Raw genomic sequence first — 21,978 nt, forward strand, 5'->3', positions numbered from 1 at the left:
TTAATTACAATTTAATATTATTTAAGACCTGACATGCTGTGGTCCTCATAAAAAGGGCTGGATACTGCCCTCATTTTACAAGGTCCTAATAACATGGTCTCTTTAAGAAAACCCAATTTTTAGATTGAGCATATTTTCGTGAAGTAGGTGTTTTATTACTCTGAATTCAGGAAATGATGAAAGTGTAGAAAAAAAATGACAGATTATAATGGAACTGCTAATGTACTGTGAATTACCTCTCTTTCCTAAAATGAATCTACCTAAAATGACATGTCATTGGTAAACAAATATTTCCTACAATATTTCTTCTTTGAGGTTTCGAACCACAATATGACTTTGGCTTCACTGATTATTGCTTATGCTTGAATTATTAACTAGCATTACTCAAGATATGCAAATTAGTCTATGATCTGCTCTTCCCTGATATATATATAGTGAAGTCATAGACCTGGCAGATACAGAGCACACAGTAGAACTGGCAGTTATAGGATCCAGGAGCTGATTCACTAACATGGTAAGTATTTTTATAAAGCGAATAATTATGTAGCAGATATTGAAGCATTTGAAGCATTTATGAATTCATTTAAATAAACACTAAATAAACAGCTTCAAAAACCACTGATCCAGTAATCTGCCAATTAATTGGAGTATTGATTTTTTCCTTTCAATACTTTCTTGGCTGCTTAATATTAGTATGTAAATGCACCGATTTAATATATTATTATTTTGATGTTGCATGTTTATGTCTGATATGCTTAAACTACATGCTTACCATGTATACCATAATTGTTACTTGCCAGCATCATTATTTTTTAAAAAGTTTATTTATGTAACTAATTTATTTTAAAGACAACATTGACAGTATACAAAATATACTATATAACTAATATATTCTATATTCACTTCCATGGTACATACAGATTCAATTTAAAATGCCTTCTGAAAAAATAAAACATTCAGAGATAGGTCTAGCACTTCTTACTTAGTGAAATAAAATTACAAATTGTACAGAATTAACTTTTCCACCTCAGGTACAATTTATGAGAAATGCTTCTTTCTCTGAGAAAAATAATATATTTAGTTATTGTGACTTCATTAAAAGCTATATATTTTTTTTTAATGGTTGTTACAAAATGTATTGCTGCTAAAAATGTGTTTGCTTGGGAAGAGATGCGTTGTAACAACAATATGGGGGTTAAATAAATATTGTTACTTTTACAGGATAATTAGAGAAGGTAACAGAAACATAGATATTTACCACCGATAAGAATCCAGAAATCTGCCCAATTTCTTCTGCTGTGAAGAATCAATCCTTACTCCTTTCATAGGTATTTTAGTTTCAGAATATTCATATGCCAACCCATGCCAATTTAAATTCGATGGGTTCCCTCTGCTGGGAGGCTGTTCCCCTACCACCCTTTTTAAGACCTTCAAGAATAACAGAAGACACATTGCATATTCTGGAAACGTACAGTATGTTATCCAACATTTTACTCTGTAATTACGTTGACCCTGAAAGGTACTGAATAGTACTAAGGACATCACTCAACTAGTAGTAAGATTACTCTCTGACACAACTCTACCAGCAGAAGTTCTATGCAGTCCAGGTATCCATACTGGAACAGATTTGTGATCTGTACCTATCTACAGCCCTAAGCCACCTTTGTTCTTCTCTTTTTGCATTTAACAATGAGGTACTTAGACTTTCTGCAGGTACTTCTCTATATTACCCTAAGTGTATATTTCTGTATATTACAAAGAAGGGGTCAGCGATAGTCTAGAGAGAAAATGCAATAGAATGTCTCTTTATCTGTCCCTCCTCTGCATTTTTTCGCATAGTAAATGCAGGTGATGAATAGGACATCATAATTTTTTAGAACAACCAGTTTGAGCATTATGAGATAGACATTTGCATTACTGGGATGATAAAAACTATGGTGCCTCTTTCTTTTGTGTTCTGTTTCACTATATATCTCCCAAGAGACAAAGGAGCCCATTCTGGTTTGTTTGAGGTACAAATGAGATGGAAAACAAGGAAAGGACAGGCACCAGGATGGTGGAAAGAAAGGGATGTTGATAGATAAAAGAGGGGTAGGTAAAAAGAATGCAAGAGAGAATCATAGAATGTAACCAGACCATATAACAGAAACAATGTGATAAGCACAACTAAGGACATAAACAACGGGGGTATGATAGGGGTTTTAGGAAAGGTAGCGTGTGTGTGTTTAAAATTTATGCATGTTATCATAAAAAATAAAAAGTTATACCAAGAGGGTAGTGGTGTGTGAAGTGAATGACAAGATGGAAAATTACAAATACAAGTATGGATGAATGGTAAGTTGCATAAATAAAAAGCAGAAAATGAATTAAATCAGATATGAAAACTAGGGAAGAAAGTTACATTTGTGAATGAATAAAAACTTTGTCAAAAATCTTTTTTTTAGCCCCTACTGAACTAACATTACATTTATTTTCTCTTTTTCACAGGACGTGAACCAAAGTTCCAATTGTCCTCCTATCGATAACCTGCTTGAAAAATATTATTTGTCTACTATGTATTCCATAGAATTTGCCCTTGGCATCCTTGGTAACGGGATTGTAATGTTTGGATATATCTTCTGTATGAAACACTGGACAAGTGGAAGTATCTACCTGTTTAACCTTTGCTTGTCAGATTTTGCATTTCTCTGTACTCTTCCACTTTTGGTTGAAAGCTATGCCCATGAAATCTGGAGGTATGGAAGCATTATGTGTCAAGGCAACAGGTACCTACTTCATGCAAACCTCTACACCAGTATCCTTTTCCTTACCTTTATCAGCATTGACCGATACATGCTGATTAAATTCCCTTTCAAAGAACACTGGATGCAGAAGAGAAGCACAGCTATTATTATATCTATTGTCATTTGGATTGTAGTGATACTTGAAATTTCACCAATTCTGATTTTCATAGAATTGGACCAAAGCAAACTATGTCTTAGCTATGGGAGCTCTGGGGTGGCCTCAGAAAGTCTTATCTATAGCCTCTGCCTGACTGTTACTGGATTCCTTATTCCATTGTGCATCATGTGTTACTTTTACATTAAGCTTGTATATTTTCTGAGAAACAGGAATGAACATATTATGACATCTTATTCTCTTGAAAAACCACTCACATTGGTTGCTTTGGCTGTAATAGTATTTTCAGTACTCTTCACACCTTACCACATAATGAGAAATTTAAGAATTGCATCACGATCAGACTTCTGGGTGTTGAGTCAATGTTCAAAAATCACCATTAATGCAATATACATTATATCAAGGCCCTTGGCATTCTTAAATAGCGTGATAAATCCAGTATTCTATTTTCTAATGGGAGATCATTTTAGGGAACTACTTTTAGCAAGGTTTCAGCACTGTTTCAAGACAATGAAATCTCGATGTTTTCTTAATCGGAATCATGTGTCCTGAGGAGACACAGCAGATGATAGCTCCAGTAAGGGCAAGTTCTCAACTTCATCTGTTGCTGAACTTCAGTTTATATGATGCTTAGCCTGGCTAGGGAATGTTTTTAATATCCCTCTTATATTTACCTTAATTTGTTGTATGAATTATTTTATATGAAGATGCCTGATTTCATATTAGTCCTCGAGAGACATACCATTAGTTTAACAGGTGTATGGAAACAGACCCAAGATCATTGTTGAGGATGGAGCAGTTTTATCAATAGATCTGCCTAATTATCTAAATAAACTCTATCCAAAGCCTAGACACCTAGCTTTGTTTCTCTATGAAAATAGTTTCATTATATATATAAGCAATAAAAATGATAACTATATTAATGTGCTGATATTTAGTACAGAATGTTATGTGGTTCACCAACCTTTATGTTATTAATGCATCTAATGTTATCAATAATAACTAACCATGTCATGAGCCAGCCACCTTTCGAGACAGCTCTATATTAAAAAATCCTTACTTTTAATCATTAGAATTGATGTTAACTCATCATACGAGAAGAGCAAGCCAACTGGTACTTTCTTTCCACGTCACATGGCTATATTTTAACATAAATATTATCTACAGCCACTAAATGTAGACTCCAACGAATTAAACCCACTCATCTTAATTTGAATATATCTATAATTTCTGTAACTGTGATTTCATTCATATTGCTGGAAACTGTAGGTAATTTACATTATATATATATATATATATATATATATATATACACATATTTCCATTTTTAGTTAATATTAAGGTTTAAGAGTCTGCTGTAAGTATATATTATTTTATAACATATTATATGTATTTAGCTTTCATCTACTGAACATATTTATTGAGATGGATTTTATTATATAGTATTTAATTGTGTATTACAAAAATTGTTTTCAGATCCATAATGGCTGGTAAACATATTTGTGATCATTTTATGCCTTTTTTTTAATTGTCACAATATATATCCGTTTAGAAAGCAGGAAGAGTTATTCTGTGTAAATACTGGCTCTTATGCCGTTTGGCCTAGAGCATAAGCTGTTTTTGGTTCACATAACTTAGATCTAAAATTCTCTATATCATATACAGTATGGGAATTACAAAGTATGCTGCATATATCACATTGTATTATTCTTTACATCTGTATGTGTAAATCAATACATCAGTATTATTTAACAGGGTTGCAAAACTTTCTGAGCCAATTCCTTGTGTGTATTTGTAACATTATTGCATGTATGATATGTTTATTTTTTGTTTTGTTTTTATACAACACTTTAACAGAACTTGCACCAACGTAATACACGTATTGAACATAATGTGTACACATGCTGCATATGATGTCAACACATCGTAAAATGTACTGGAAATTCATGTTGGTATCTGCAAAGTTGGTGAGAACCGGTCATGCCTTCCCTTATAGAAATAGATGTCAGTTCCACTGGCCCCTCATGGCATCACCGGTGCTGTACACCGTACAAATGATTAACTAGTGAATGCCTAGTAGATTTGTCCATTTATATTTGGCATACCTAGTAATTATGTGTTCTCACCCCTTGCTTTTGCGGTCAAGGTTCTGTTTTGAAAGTAATATAAAAGTTTCTGGGAATATAAGTGCACAGTAAAACAATGTGAATGCATCTTACAAGTCACTGTGTAGATACTAACAAAATAAAACATTCCACTCGAGTTTTGACACCAAGTGCAGATCATCATTAAGTGTTTGCTTTCCCAATGTCTTTGTGATATTGCTATCGTTATCAATACAGTGTCAGTATATTCTGAAGTGATGTACAACTGAATAGGTTTGATATACAAGGCAAAAGCCTTTGAAACATTACATAAAAAGAAAAACAAATAGGATACATAGATGCAGGCCTGGACTGGCCATTTGGCACACCAGACAAATGCATGGTGGGATGGTACTCAATTGCACCTCACTTACTATTTTTGCCACTCATGTGGTCATTTCAATGAGTGTACCATGTGTGAGGACAAACATTTGAAAGGGAATCATTGTTATTGATGATTTGTGTAGATTACTAGTTGCCCAGGAATTGAAGCTATAGAGTTTGTGGGAGTCTCAAAACGAGGGATGGTCTTGATGGTCCTAGATCATGTCTGTTGGAGGGCACTAGAAACAGCTGTGGAGTAAGAAAACAATGTATGTTTTACACACCCCTAAACTATACATATATATATATATATATATATATTATTCCACTGTATATATACATTATATTACTCCACTGTACTCCACTGTAATGTAGAACAGTAGTACAGTATCATTATTGCATTTAGTAAGTGGTACATGCACACTGTCATGGATCTAAAACATTTTTTTTTTTAAATATTGAAATATAAGGGGTACATACATACAGTGCTGCAGAATATTATAGTACTAAGTAATAATAATAATCTTTCTTCAGAGAGCCATACATTCATACAAAAAAATGCATGCTCATTGCAAAAGAACTCTGCAGTGTCACCTACTGGTCTGATACAATATTTTGTCAATATCTTAACTGAACACCTGTCAAGCGCTTGAATACTGCCAACTGGAATCTCCCTAACAGCCCAAATGTCTTGTGATAAACAAGGTCTCATGACCATTTAAGATATACCTACATTGCGCTAAATATGGCATTTTAAGCAAATAAACCATTTTTTTCAATGAACATCCCAAGTGTTAATCAGGTCCTCTATATAAATTGCAAGTGGGATAGTCCCAAGACTCCCAACCATACCAGGTTTCCCCCTTTGAAACCCAAATCCCTTTGTCTCATTTTCCTTCCCTGATCTCCCTCTTTTCTAGGCACTCAGAATATTAGCTAGGCTCTCAGAATGAGTGTATCAGAGTGTTCCATAGAACTAAAAGTCACAAAAATGTCTACAGAAAAAGCAGATGTGTTTACATAGTACATTTTTTAAAGAAAGCGTTTGATCGTTTACTAGACACCTTAAGTAAATAATTGTATCAGAAAATCACAAATAGTCATCAGAAAATTATATAAAAAGTTACACTAAAGACGTGCTCCTACCAAATCTCCCTCCTTAGCCATTTTGAATAATGCAAGGTAGGCTATAATGAACATTTTTCCATTTTCATAAAGCTGCTAAAATCTGTTGTGAATTCTCTTAAAGTGAATTGTTACAAATACAATGATCATCAGAGTACAGGGTGTGGAAGACCGCTAACTTTATATTAATTATATGATGGAGTCATACAATTGTATAGGATTCTAACAATACTAGGTTTACTGCTTGGTTCATTACCAACTTTGCTAGTACCATGTTATTGGGAGTAATAAACAAGCTCCTACCGTTTATGTTCTTGGAGAGTCTCATTATCTCACAGCAGTGCATTTGAACCATAGGCATATACCTATTAATTTGTACCAAAAGGGCACCTGTCAAGTTCAGTGCAAACAACTTCTATTCCGCTGATTATATTTACCCTGACTCTCATCTTTCAATCATTAAAAGCTTGCTTTATAGTATTGAACTTATTTGCTTCAAAGAACATTTTATGTGTTTGACTTTATTTTCTATACTTTTCCTGAAGGTCAGCCAGCAATGAAGTATATTTACCTTGGTATATGATGTTGCTTTATTGCTTTTGCTGATTGCTCATGGTATATAGGAAAATGGTAATAACTTCTAGGAAAAAAACAAACAAATTAAACATCTGCTAAGAAATATTAAGAAATTATTCATATGTACTTATCTATTCTTCCACTCTCCCTAAAACGTATCTTTAAACCCTTCTCCCAAATGTCTCACTTAAAATGTATGCTACTCACCTGTTTATTCCATTATCTACTGTATAATTAGTGTTGCCACCTCATGCCCCTGATCCTTCTGCCTTTTTTTTACATTTCCTTTCTCAGATGTGGGCATCTGCTATGTGCAATCTGCTATTAACCCAACCACTCATAAAGATAGATACACTCTGGGGTTTTGTCTTTAGACAGACAAAGAGTGAAAGAAACAGAGGGAGAACTAGCTAGTGTATGCACATTGTTGTGAGAAATTATTTGCACCTTCGCTATTCCTTCATTATTTGCTTATTTGTCACATTTAATTATTTTTTTCAGATTATCCAATTAATTTTAAGACAAAGACAACATGAGTAAACAGAAAATGCAGGTTTTATATGATCATTTCATTTATTGAAGGTAAAGAGTTAATCAAAACCTAAATCACCCATGTAAAAAACTAATTGCCCCCGTAATAACTGGTTGCACCACCCTTGGCAGCAACAACTGTAATCAAACATTTGTGATATCTGCTAATCAGTCTTTTACATAGCTGTGGAGGAAGTTAGGCCTACTCTTCTCGGCAGAACTATTTTAATTCAGCCACATGGGATGGTTTTCAATAGACTTGGGCGGCGGCCAACTCTTCGTGTTCGTCTTCGTGGGGGAAAAAAATCTTCAGATTCTGCGAATAGTCGCCTGTTCCTGTGTTCGGTTTGAGCGAATATTTGTGTACATTCTTTGTGTTATTTTTTTCCGTATTTTGTAGAAGGGGTTAATACGGGGTTAACACGGCACGGACTACGCAGCAGCTTTGGCGCCAGGATTTTAAATGTCCGTACGAGCAACCAATGAAGTACACCTGCACTTCATTGGCTGATGTCAGACGAGCCCCCTGCTGGCGACCAATAGAGTCACTCGTACAGACTTGTAAAATCATGGTCCAGCAACTTGGCTGGCAGAGACCACTGGTCTCCCTGCTCCAATAGTTAAAGGTCTGTACAAGCGACTTTATTGGTCGTTCGTACGGACTTTTTTTTTTTTTTTTTATCAATTCTCAGTTTATTGCATAAGTGGTAACAAACGCAGGGCACAAAATAAGAAGTACAGAGTAACAGCAAGTGATCAGATTACCAAACAGCATAGGAGGATACTGCACACGGTACAAACAAAAGTAGAACCACGCAGGTACATCAGCGGGAAAGAGCCATCCCCCAGGGAGACAGCACAGTGTAATACATGGATAAAACAGGGTACCCAAAATCACAGTGCCACAATGCATTACATGAGAAAGAAACCAAAACAAAATAAAACATGTCCGTCCCAAGGTCTATCGGGTAGCTCCAATACACAGTCGCCCAATGAAGGATACCGAGAGCCAACACAAAAGATGAGAGAACGACCCAGAGAGAGTGAGTCACAACCCCCTAAATGGAAATAGGTAAAGGGCGGTGTTCCAGGGACGTGACAAACGTCCTCCAATGAAACCACCGAAGCTCAACCCTGTGCCCCGCACCCCTAGCCGACCCCACCAAAACCTCCATCTGGAAAACGAATTCGACCTGGTTCACCCAGGCCAGAAAGGGGGGAGGAGTGGCTGACTTCCAGTGGCGGGGGAGAACCACATTGGCAGCATTAATCAGGGGAAATGTCAAGGACCGCTTATAACAGGAATAAGAAAGCTGTGTGTGGTGGAGCAGAATGGACTCAGGAGAAGCCTGAAAGTCGGGATCGGCCACATCACGGATCACCGCAGTAACGGAATCCCAGAAGGGCCTAATAGCGGGGCAGGACCACCAAATATGTAACAAGGAGCCCGGGTGGGTCCCACACCTCCAGCAGCATGGGGAAACCTGGGGAGCGAACCTATGAATATCCAAGGGAACCCTATACCATCTAGTAAGAATCTTAAAAGACGTCTCCTGCATCCGGCTAGACACCGTTCTCTTGTGGACAACAGAGAGGATCTTAGACCAATCCTCCGGGTCGAACGAGCAGGCCAAGTCCCTCTCCCATAGGCTAAAATAATACGGCTTAGCGACCGACTCAGGGGAGAGCAAAAGTAAATACAGCTTAGACAAAAGATGGGGGGATTCCTTCGAATCCAAACAAAGCCTCTCCAGAGGAGAGAGAGGCTGGTCCATGCGCGACAGGACCGCCAAGGACGAGACAAAATGACTAATCTGATGATAAAGGAACCGGAGGGAGAAAGAACAGGGTCCCGGACCCGACAGGGCCTCCAGAGGCTTCAAGGCTGTCCCGGCGACCACGTGACACAGACGCAGAGTGCGAATCCCCGGAGGGAGGAAAGCTTGTATGCCCCTCCCCGCCAAACCCGGGGGAAAGTCCGGGTTACCAACCAAGGGGGTCAATGGGCCGGGGACCCTAGCCACCACGCCAGCACCCAGCAATCTACGAAGAACCCGTAGGGTGGGGAGAAGGAAAGGATGGGCGGAGAACGTGACACACCTCGCGGGGACACGGATCCACGGTAACACGGACACCGGACACGTCAGGAAAGACCCCTCCACTAATACCCATTGCTTAACAGAATCTACGGACCATTCAACAACGCGGCGCAGGTGAGACGCCTGCCAGTACAGTTCCAAATTTGGAAGACCCATCCCCCCCTGTAGCCTTGGCCGAGTCAGATAGGAAAACGCCAGGCGGGACTGCTTACCCCTCCAAACGTATCGCAGGAAGACCCTCCTGCATCTCTGGAAAAAGGATCTCGGGAGAGCGATGGGAAGCGTCTGAAAAAGGTATAAGAATCTGGGTAATAGATTCATCTTTATAACTCCCACCCTCCCAAACCATGAAATATGAGGATACGCCCATTTACGCAAGTCCGATTCCAACGCGGAGAGTAAGGGCTCAAAATTAAGAACTCGCAGCCTCGAGAGGTCCCCAGGGATAAACAAACCAAGGTACTTGATAGAGTCCTCCCTCCACTTAAAAGGGAACTCAGTCCGAATGCGGTCACGAAGACGCGCCGGAATGCGAAACCCTAGAATCTCGGATTTGGACAAATTAATTTTGTAATTGGACAATTCCTGAAACCTGTCAAGCTCCGACAGGACAGTCGAGAGGGACCGAATAGGATGGGTGAGAGTCATGAGGATATCATCCGCAAACAACGATAAGGCATAAGACCGGGGTCCAATCTGAACCCCCGTGATATCCGGATGGGCTCGGACGGCGTTCGCAAAGGGCTCAAGTACTAGAAGAAACAAGAGAGGGGAAAGGGGGCACCCCTGTCGCGTGCCGTTCGCCAGCGTGAACGGGTCCGACAACAAGCCATTAACGGTCACCCGAGCGGTCGGAGAATCATATAATGCCTGGACACAAGTCAAAAAGTTAAAACCGACACCAATCCCGGACAACACCCCAAAAAGAAAGGACCAGGACACCCGATCGAACGCCTTCTCGGCATCCATCGAAGCCACGACCAACGGAAGGTCACAGGACTGGGCATGAGCTATTATGTTGATCACCTTAATTGTATTATCCCTGGCCTCGCGTCCAGGAACGAAACCCACCTGGTCGGAATGGATAAGATGGGGTAAAAAAGGTAATAGGCGATTGGCTAAAATTTTGGAAAACAGCTTCAAATCAACATTAATCAAAGAGATAGGGCGAAAACTACTACAGAGATCTAAATTTTTGTCGGGTTTAGGGATGACCGCAATATGCGCGGACAAAGCCTGCGGGGCAAACGGAACACCCTGCGCGATTGCATTAAAGCACGAAACCATATGAGGGCCCAGAACAGAAAAAAATTTCTTATAATATAAAATGGTAAAACCATCCGGACCAGGGCTCTTGCCAGCGGGAGAAGACTTCACAACCTCGGCTACCTCAGCCAAAGAAAACGGTTGGTCAAGGAGAGCTCTGGCCTCGGGCGGTAAGGTAGTGGAAATAAATTCAGATAAATAAGCCGCAGTGGCCGCTTCCGACTCAGAGGAGGGAGATCCCGGACCCGGCAAATTATACAAGGAGGCATAGTACCGTCTGAAACAGTCGGCAATGTCCTCCGAACGAAAGCGAAGACGGCCAGCAGAGTCTCTAATACGCGGAACATAAGTTTGAGCTCGCTTCGCCCGCAGCGCCCGAGCCAGGAGCCTGCCAGGTTTGTCACCAAATTCGTAAAACTGACGCCGTACCAGAAGATAATTACGCCTAGTCCTATCATCCAGAAGCGCCGCCAATCTCGTACGTAATGCAGAGAGCTCCACCTGGGCGGAGGGGAGGAGGGTCAGCTTATGGCGGGCCTCCAGACGCGCAATTTGCTGCGTAAGGTTTAAAATAGTTGCCGCCCGGGACCGTTTAACTGAAGCACCCAACTTGATCAAATGACCTCGCAAAACTGCCTTATGGGCTTCCCATAGAGTCGGCTTCGAGACGTCCGGGGTGGCATTCTCCGCGAAATATTGGTTAATATGAGAAGTCAATTGGGTAATGTGGTGAGGGTCGCTCAACAAATTCTCGTTGAGACGCCAATGCCAAGAAGACCTAGGGAGACCAGAGAGGGCGAGCTTCAGAAAAATCGGGGCGTGGTCACTAATCGTTGCCACACCGATGCTAGCCGAACGCAGGACCGACAAATGAAAGTGAGACAGGAAAAAAGCGTCAATACGCGAATATTTACAGTGGCGAGGGGAAAAGTAGGTGTAATCCCGCACCGTAGGATGGAGGGCCCTCCATACATCAACCAGCTGGTTCAAGCGCAAATGGTGGGATACTTTACGGATCATAGAAAAGGGGATATGGGAACTCCCAGAGGAGGTATCCATTTTAGGGTCCAAAACCATATTAAAATCTCCCCCCAAGATGGTGATACCCTCCTGGAAATCAGCCAATTTAGATAGGGTCGAGACAACAAAGCGGGCTTGGTTACTATTAGGGGCATATATATTCGCCAAGGTGACTTTATGAGAGCCCACAAAGCCCTTAACAAACACAGCTCGCCCCTCGTCATCTTCCCACGTCGCAGAGGGACGAAAGCGGATACACTTATGTATGAGGATAGCTACCCCTTTGGTTTTAGAGGAAGGAGAGCTGGACAGAAAGGAGTGGGTAAAGTGCCTATTTAAAAGAGGAAATTCCCTGTTAGTAGAAAAATGCGTTTCCTGCACGAAGGCGATATGCGTCTTAAAGGAGTGAAAAAACGCTAAGAGTTTAGAACGCTGTTGAGGTTTATTAAGGCCCCTAATATTCAAGGAGACCAAGTTAAGAGACTGAGGAGCCATACAAAAAAAGTAGAGAGCACCAGAAAGAGTACAACCTGTACCCGGGACCCTTGGGACATGCAAAAAACATAAGAAAACAAAACATAAACCAAACTGTGTGAAATGTGTGTAAGGTGTGGTGCGATGCAAGGGAAAACATCCCTAGTAATATTGCTGTAGCAATATGAAGGGTGAGCACGGGGACTGCAAGCAGGCCCAAATCAACTGTCCACCTACGGACAGGAAAGGACCAGGACACCCGATCGAACGCCTTCTCGGCATCCATCGAAGCCACGACCAACGGAAGGTCACAGGACTGGGCATGAGCTATTATGTTGATCACCTTAATTGTATTATCCCTGGCCTCGCGTCCAGGAACGAAACCCACCTGGTCGGAATGGATAAGATGGGGTAAAAAAGGTAATAGGCGATTGGCTAAAATTTTGGAAAACAGCTTCAAATCAACATTAATCAAAGAGATAGGGCGAAAACTACTACAGAGATCTAAATTTTTGTCGGGTTTAGGGATGACCGCAATATGCGCGGACAAAGCCTGCGGGGCAAACGGAACACCCTGCGCGATTGCATTAAAGCACGAAACCATATGAGGGCCCAGAACAGAAAAAAATTTCTTATAATATAAAATGGTAAAACCATCCGGACCAGGGCTCTTGCCAGCGGGAGAAGACTTCACAACCTCGGCTACCTCAGCCAAAGAAAACGGTTGGTCAAGGAGAGCTCTGGCCTCGGGCGGTAAGGTAGTGGAAATAAATTCAGATAAATAAGCCGCAGTGGCCGCTTCCGACTCAGAGGAGGGAGATCCCGGACCCGGCAAATTATACAAGGAGGCATAGTACCGTCTGAAACAGTCGGCAATGTCCTCCGAACGAAAGCGAAGACGGCCAGCAGAGTCTCTAATACGCGGAACATAAGTTTGAGCTCGCTTCGCCCGCAGCGCCCGAGCCAGGAGCCTGCCAGGTTTGTCACCAAATTCGTAAAACTGACGCCGTACCAGAAGATAATTACGCCTAGTCCTATCATCCAGAAGCGCCGCCAATCTCGTACGCAATGCAGAGAGCTCCACCTGGGCGGAGGGGAGGAGGGTCAGCTTATGGCGGGCCTCCAGACGCGCAATTTGCTGCGTAAGGTTTAAAATAGTTGCCGCCCGGGACCGTTTAACTGAAGCACCCAACTTGATCAAATGACCTCGCAAAACTGCCTTATGGGCTTCCCATAGAGTCGGCTTCGAGACGTCCGGGGTGGCATTCTCCGCGAAATATTGGTTAATATGAGAAGTCAATTGGGTAATGTGGTGAGGGTCGCTCAACAAATTCTCGTTGAGACGCCAATGCCAAGAAGACCTAGGGAGACCAGAGAGGGCGAGCTTCAGAAAAATCGGGGCGTGGTCACTAATCGTTGCCACACCGATGCTAGCCGAACGCAGGACCGACAAATGAAAGTGAGACAGGAAAAAAGCGTCAATACGCGAATATTTACAGTGGCGAGGGGAAAAGTAGGTGTAATCCCGCACCGTAGGATGGAGGGCCCTCCATACATCAACCAGCTGGTTCAAGCGCAAATGGTGGGATACTTTACGGATCATAGAAAAGGGGATATGGGAACTCCCAGAGGAGGTATCCATTTTAGGGTCCAAAACCATATTAAAATCTCCCCCCAAGATGGTGATACCCTCCTGGAAATCAGCCAATTTAGATAGGGTCGAGACAACAAAGCGGGCTTGGTTACTATTAGGGGCATATATATTCGCCAAGGTGACTTTATGAGAGCCCACAAAGCCCTTAACAAACACAGCTCGCCCCTCGTCATCTTCCCACGTCGCAGAGGGACGAAAGCGGATACACTTATGTATGAGGATAGCTACCCCTTTGGTTTTAGAGGAAGGAGAGCTGGACAGAAAGGAGTGGGTAAAGTGCCTATTTAAAAGAGGAAATTCCCTGTTAGTAGAAAAATGCGTTTCCTGCACGAAGGCGATATGCGTCTTAAAGGAGTGAAAAAACGCTAAGAGTTTAGAACGCTGTTGAGGTTTATTAAGGCCCCTAATATTCAAGGAGACCAAGTTAAGAGACTGAGGAGCCATACAAAAAAAGTAGAGAGCACCAGAAAGAGTACAACCTGTACCCGGGACCCTTGGGACATGCAAAAAACATAAGAAAACAAAACATAAACCAAACTGTGTGAAATGTGTGTAAGGTGTGGTGCGATGCAAGGGAAAACATCCCTAGTAATATTGCTGTAGCAATATGAAGGGTGAGCACGGGGACTGCAAGCAGGCCCAAATCAACTGTCCACCTACGGACAGGAAAGCTCTGGGGGGGGGGGTGCCAAAAAGAGCACAAAGGAAAGGACCGTATCGGTCACAGGGAACAAAGGTGGCGGGAGCCAAACCAAACGTCCCCATCTACGGGACAGGAGCTAAATTAAATGAACCGCGCAGAGGAAGAGAGACCTAAGAGCTATAGCGTCCACTGACGGTCGCCGAAGGCAATAAGCGCTCAGCAGGTAAGTATTGCAGTATATATGAAAGTAAAAGGCAAAAAAGGTGAGAAAAAAAAACAAACAAAGTGAAGAGCAGCAGAGAAATCACAAGGCCATGAGACAGCAAACCTCCCATAAAGGGACCTGACAATGCAAAAATACGGAGACTGCAGAGTCACGGCGCAACGGACAACAATAGTGTAATGTGGTGCACGAGGGACGGCGAGTGCACAGCGAAGAACCGGAACGAAACGGGCGGGCGCGAAAGAAAAAGAACTGAAAAAACAAAACAAAAATGCCGAAGTCCGAAAAGTCCGAAGAATAGCGTCCAAAGTTCTCCATCCGGAGGGGCGAACAGGAGCACAAACACCAATGCCCGCAACTCCACCAACTCACCACCCAAACCGGCGAAAAGTCTTAGGCAAGGGAGACCGCCAACCAAGACGCAGGAACCAACGAGGGACGGAACGTCGCAAGCGGGGCCAATCCATCAGGCATCTCCCTCCGGCAGTGGCGCGGCAGACGCGGCCCGCCGAGACCTCTTCCTACGCTGCACCGGAGCCGTCCAGGACATAGCAGGGTTGGTGAGTTGTTTCGGAACCTCCAGAGAGAGTTCCCAATCCGGAAGGCGAATGGCTGGAAGGTCAAGGTGAGTAAGGAAGTCCTCCAAATCGCCGTGGTGCCTAAGGGTAAAGACATCCTTGTCCTTACGAGCAATAAGGACGAACGGGAAACCCCACTGGTAGGGGATACCCGCCTCCCGAAGCGCGGCAGTAACGGGTTTGAGGGCCCGGCGTTTCTGAAGGGTGATCGGGGACAAGTCCTGGAAAATCTTGACCTGTTCCCCCTCGTAATCCAAGTCGCCCGAGAGGCGACATGCCTTGAGCACAGCCTCCTTGACGGAATAGTCATGTAGACAGCAGACCACGTCCCTCGGTGGAGCCGAGGGAGGGCCTCTCGGACGAAGCGCCCGATGGGCTCGATCAAACTTTATCGGGGTATCGTCGGGCTGTTGAAGGAGCCGATTAAACAGGGTCTGTAGCGTCATACGGACATCATCGGCCAACACTGATTCGGGTAGGCCCCGGACGCGCAAGTTGTTACGACGTCCCCTGTTATCCAGGTCCTCAAGCTGTCTGCGTAGGGCAAGGAAAAGTTCAGAGTGATCCCGGTGCATCGCGGATAAAGCATCCACCGTTTCACAGGTCTTAGCATGGTCCTCCTCCAGCGTTGCAACCCGATCACCAATATGCTGGACGTCTTGCTTAATCGCCGTAAGATCAGCACGAACTCCCTGCAAGGCCTGGTCCAGGGCGGCGTCAATCACGGAGACGAGATCTGCCTTCGTGGGAAGCTGCTTCAAAGCGTCCTGCCAGGTAAGTGACACCGCCGGAGGATCCGAAAGCGTGGTATCCTGGTCGAGCGAGGCGTCGTCAGAGCACTCGCTCGCACGGCTCGATGGAGACGGCGCCATCTTGGACACATGGCCGCGAGTCTCGGAGTCTTGAGAGCCCCGAAAGAAGTGGCGTACCGACGACGCCGGAGGTCTCTCCCGAGTGCCAGGAGCTTTAGGGGTACCGGCAGCGCGGTTCGACTTCCCCATGATCGCGGGAGCGTAAAAAAGGCTAATAGTCCCGAGACGGTAGACGGAGCTGCGAACTTATGCAGCCATCTTGGTTCAGCGCCGGCCCCGCCCCTGTTCGTACGGACTTTTAACTGTTGGAGCAGGGAGACCAGTGATCTCTGCTGGCCAAGTTGCACCAAGTTAACCCCTGACAGCGAACCTACGGATTTCCACTCCCGTTATCTACGCAGCATCGCAGGGGTTAACAGGAGCGGAAATCCGTAGGTTCTGGTCTATGCCAGAGGAGGACCCTGCAGGAGATCAATAAAGTCGTTTGCACGGCCCCTTAACCCCTGACGGCGAACTTACGGGTTTCCGCTCCCGTCTACCCCTGCGATGCTGCATAGATAAGGTAGGCCAGATGGGGAAGGGACCAGGGAGATTAGTAGACGAAGACAAAGATGAACACGAAGATTCTTCGTTTTGTGCGTCTTTGTGTACGTTTTAGGTCACGAACTGATGGCCGGACATTCTTCTTCATGATTTTCATATAGAGAGCAGAATTCAAGGTTCCATCAATTATGGGTAATTGCCCAGGTACTGAAGTAATAAACAGCCTCAGATCCTTACACTACCACTACCGTGTTTAACAGTTGGTATGATGTTCTTATTGTGGAATGCTGTGTTAACCTTATGCCAGATATAAAGGGACCCAAACTTTCATTTCTGTCGTTTTTTTTTTTTTATTGAACATTGTTCTTAACCGAGGCAAATAAAATGTTAGTTGGGTTCTTTTGTGACCTACTGGAAGAGTCATTGATGCACTTTTGAAGCACAAAAACTGAAGATCAGAATTGAAAGATGTAAAAAGGAGGGCATGATTGACAACCAACTGTATGCCAATGAAGTGAAATGGTGTTCTGATGCAGAGATCCAATGGGCAAAGCCTCTCTATACAAGACCTTAAATTGGTCTCAAACATTAATGGAGATTCTTCTCTGCAGAGCACATGGCAAATCAGTTAGGGCATTTGGTCACCTTCCACTCCCTCCCCCAGTGCAATGTCCTTTCCCTTTTCTATCACCTTGGTCTCTAAGGGTCACTGGAGAAGATAGGTTACCATGGGAGTGTCCAGCAGAAGGAGGACTTATTGTGTTTATAAAGTCCTGCCAACTCTCTCTCTCTCTCTCTCTCTCTCTCTCTGAGTCTGCGTGGAGATGATCACAAGGGAGTGGTAATTGTATCACGTGTTTACAGGCTTATCCTGCTGTTTCTTTGTTATTTCCATTCAATCAATGAATAGATAGTTTGGTAACAGCATATACTAACTTATAGTAATTTGTATATGTATTGTTAATTTGTTTAGCCTCTCTTAATAAATATTGTTAATTGCAGAAAACAAGGAGTGTGGACTCTGACTTTACACTCAATAGTTAGTGGTTATTGATAGCATAACAGTGTATATATATATATTCATACATTAAATGTTATTCAGTAATCACAGTAAGATACAGACACGTTTTTATATTTATAACAAAAGATAATTTAAACAATTCTATGCTTCCAACTTTATAGCACCAGTTTGAAGAAGGCCCTTTCCTGCTGCAGCATGCCTGTGCCCCAGTGCACAAAGCAAGGTCTATAAAGATGTGGTTTGATTAGATTAGTGTGGAGAAACTTGAAAGACCTGCACAGATCCCTGACCTTAACCCCATTGAACCATTTAGGATGAATTGGAACAATGATTGCTATTTAAACTGAAGAAAACCCATGCACTTTTAGCTAGTAAATGGTGGAATTCAAACTGATTGTAGAGAACTTTCATTTATGCAGATTACATTAAAAAATACAAGAAGCTTCATATGTTTCACACTTGGGTGCTTAATTTTAAGCTGGCTGTTAGGCAGGCCTTCTCGTCCAGCATCGGTGCCTGGCCTCACAAATGCTCTTTTGGCTGAATGGGCAGAAATTCCCACAGACACACTCCAAAATCTTGTGGAAAGCCTTCCCAGAGGAGTGATGGCTGTTGTAGTCACAAGGGGAGGGGGATCCCATATTAATACTTAGGGTTTTGAATAGGATTTCCAACAAGCTATCCAACAAGAGTCCATATACTTTTGGTCATATAGTGTATATTCTGGGCCCCATATGAACGTACAATTCCAACTGCCTTTATACTCATTGAGAAACAGGTACATGGGACACCCAAACAGAAGTTTTTCACACCACCACTAAGTTGCATACCCATGGAATTTTTACACTCCAGCATTAAAGAGGTTTTGAGCAATATTGGATATGTGGTTGGCCTAGTAGAGACCAGCTTTAAAATCACAAGGTGACTAGTAAAATATTAAAACAATAAGTAAAAAATAAAAAAAATTTAAATAGCTAAAAAATTATACAAATGTGGTAACATTTAAAACTAATTATGCAGGGATGTCACCATCAGGGGGACCATTCATTTCCAACAAAATAAAAAAAATAAAAAAGTTTATTTTTATGAGCAAGTGCTAAAATTAGTGCTGTATCTTCCCAAACATCCTGACATGGAAAGAGTTAAAATACTAGCATTTCAAATACCCAAGAGGTGTCTACTTTCAAACTGAATGGTTTCATGAGGTATATTGGAGTAGCCGGGCTCAAAGATGTCCCAAATAGGGCATAGGCAAAGACTGACCAAAATGAAAAGAAAAGCACACTTCCCAAATGTGGCCTTTTAGCCCCAAACAACCAGAGTATTACTGTACTCAAGAGATTTTGCTGAACACATATTAAGTTGTTGTTTGACAGTGACATATACCAGAAGCTGTAAGTTCACAACTGAAGTACAATGGATGTGGTAAAAAAAAACACACAAAAAAATACCACCACAAAGGCTGGTGGTAAAATTAGTGCATGAAAGGGTTAAAAACCACCATATGAAATACCCTGGGGTGTCCAGTTTCCAAAATTATATGATTTGATGGGGTAAATTGAACTGACCGGCTTCAAACCTTTCCCAAATAGGACATAGTGACAGAAGGACCATATGTCAAAGTTCCAAGTTAAAAAATACTTCCCAAAACGCTACTTGTACTTATTGCCCTATAACTTGCAAAAAAGCAATAACAACATTGAGTATTTCTAAGCGCAGTACAAATAGTAGAATCTATTTAGCAAAAGAAAAATTATTAATAGTAAGCAATAATAAAAAGGGATTCTGAACCAAATCTTCTTTGACACAAACATAGAGATTTTTAAGGCAATTATGAGCAAAAGTGTTTTTATTATTTTTAATAGCTTTTATTTTCATTTGCTTATCATATCTATAATTATAATACTGTGTGGTATCACATAGGTGTTTTTGAATGGTATACGTTGAATTCTTGCTTTATTTTGTGTATTATTTGTAGAGCATTCTGGGATTTTTAGTTTACCAACAGATGAACATTATCTGCTGACTAAAAGGGAGTTTTGTTATCCACAAGATTTTTCGTCTGCAACAGAGATGATTTCCACAGCCTGACACACCCTGGCTGGTGTGGTTATGTGTTTTTATTACATGAGATATAAAATCTAATATATATATTAATAAATGTTATATAAACTTTGTATTTATTTTAGGTAAATTCTACACATTTTATTTAGTTATATGTACTTAATAAAGATAATTACTAAATTAGATAATGATTAACATTAGTAGATAGTCAGTTTGATATTGTGAACTGGCACACTTGTTTGAAGGCTACAGATATAATAGTAATCCACTAGGTGGCACACTTTGACTTCTAGAATACACATGACTCCAGAACACCTTCAGATGATTTTTGTTTTTGTAGTTTGCATTAGTCTTTTGCATTGGCATTCCTGGTTTATTTCACTTTTTCATTTCTATAGCTGTATGTTCATAGCCTGTATAATGTGAATACCTCCTAACATTTCAAATGGGCAAATTGTTCCAAAGGGACAATTGTTTTAGGTGTGTCCTTAGAAGTGTAGCTGGTTTTACAGGAACTTTTGGTGGTTTTGACTATTATTTAGCTATTTATGTAATTGACTAAAGACACTTGGAAGAATAACATAACAATTCATTAGCAGTTGACTCTAATGTAATGGTTTGTCTTAGACGGTTAGTTATAGTTTTGTCATACACTCTGAATGTATGTTTTGTAGGAAGAACTGCATAAATTGTTTATGCTATATAAATAAAAAATTATAATAATTATAATAATAATGATAATAATAATATTCACATGCATTCTTATTCCCTAAATAATGTAAATCATTGCAGCCTCTCACTACGTGTATGCATTCTGTATGATGCTTTTAAAGCACCAGTGTCCACTGTACATAGCTGGATATACTAACTAGGATAAACCATTTATAGCATGCATAGCATACTACGATATGTATATGATATGCGTACCACATGTAAGATTAACAACAAGAAATCTAAACAGCAGTATTGCATAGTATTCAGTTGCATTCAATAACCATTTGAATGCATGGTTTGTAACAATATATATATATATATCATCCGAAAAGGCTAGTTCCTATTATTTGAGGTAAATATATAATTAATGCAGAGGGCATCTATGATCTGCTCTGTGCCTGAAAAATAGGCCCTACCCAAAGGAGCAATGCATTTTTTCCTTTTATCAAAACCGATGATTGTTTGGGAACGCCTATTCTCAGCCGAAGGGTGGGGCACAGACATGTTTTTCAAGTACATTCACAGCTACAGATGATGAATTAATTCCATAAAATGAATGATTGTTTCAAAGCAGCATCCAAGATACTTGTTTTGATTTCCCCCAAAACACTATATCGCAACCTTATCCCCTACCATAAAGCTATCCTGCTGTCCCTCATACCCCTCACACAACAGTATCCAGCAGTGGACCGCACTCACAACAACATTATCTACAAGCCCTCCACCGAATTCTCTCCTTGTACATAGCACTAGCCAACAGCTATTTTTGTTACAGCATGCTTGAGTTAACAATAAAAAAGCCCCCTTTTTGTGTGCTTTCTTAAAACTGCATAATTAAAATATCCAAAAAGAAGAGGACACACAGCTGCAAAATGTCACTTGTTTTAGATCACTAGCAGGAAAAAAAAGTGTAATATTTTAAACACCAATTACTTGTGCTTTTTCAGGGTTAAATACTATTTAAGCATGTAAATTCCAGAATAAAAAGCTGAAAGCTTAGACTAGGTGATCTTTATATTATCCATATGCAGTGAAGGACTAAATAAATACTTGCAGACATTCTACACATACAATCTTTAAATAACAAATTTCGTACCCTGAGAATGAATATAAAGCTTTGGGATGCCACAATGATTTACATTAAAGGTGGAGGACAGGCATAGAAGCATAGGTAATAAAATTAACCTTAGAAAAAAGCCTTGGATTGGGAGTTGGATTCATCCACAAACACAACACTGTTGTCACAGACAGCAAAATCAATTGATCCAA

At 41.4% G+C, this 21,978-nt stretch overlaps 1 protein-coding gene across 1 annotated transcript; it reads left to right on the forward strand.

Moving 5' to 3' along the window:
• The first annotated feature begins 1,689 nt into the window (after positions 1–1,689).
• LOC149300310 (succinate receptor 1-like) lies at positions 1,690–3,450 on the forward strand. Its single transcript, XM_089485293.1, has 2 exons — positions 1,690–1,713; positions 2,488–3,450. Exons 1-2 carry the CDS (start codon positions 1,690–1,692, stop codon positions 3,448–3,450), a joined length of 987 nt encoding a protein of 328 aa, XP_089341419.1.
• The last annotated feature ends 18,528 nt before the right edge of the window (positions 3,451–21,978 follow it).

Source organism: Sceloporus occidentalis, unplaced genomic scaffold (genome assembly GCF_023333645.1).
Source record: "Sceloporus occidentalis isolate IW3139 unplaced genomic scaffold, rSceOcc1.0.p SCAF_25, whole genome shotgun sequence".
NCBI classification, from domain to species: Eukaryota; Metazoa; Chordata; class Lepidosauria; order Squamata; family Phrynosomatidae; genus Sceloporus; species Sceloporus occidentalis.

Coding starts and splice junctions, on each gene's coding strand:
- LOC149300310 (XM_089485293.1), top strand. CDS start 1,690: ATGAGGTACTTAGACTTTCTGCAG. Junction 1,714..2,487: donor GGTACTTAGACTTTCTGCAG/GTACTTCTCTAT, acceptor TCTTTTTCACAG/GACGTGAACCAAAGTTCCAA.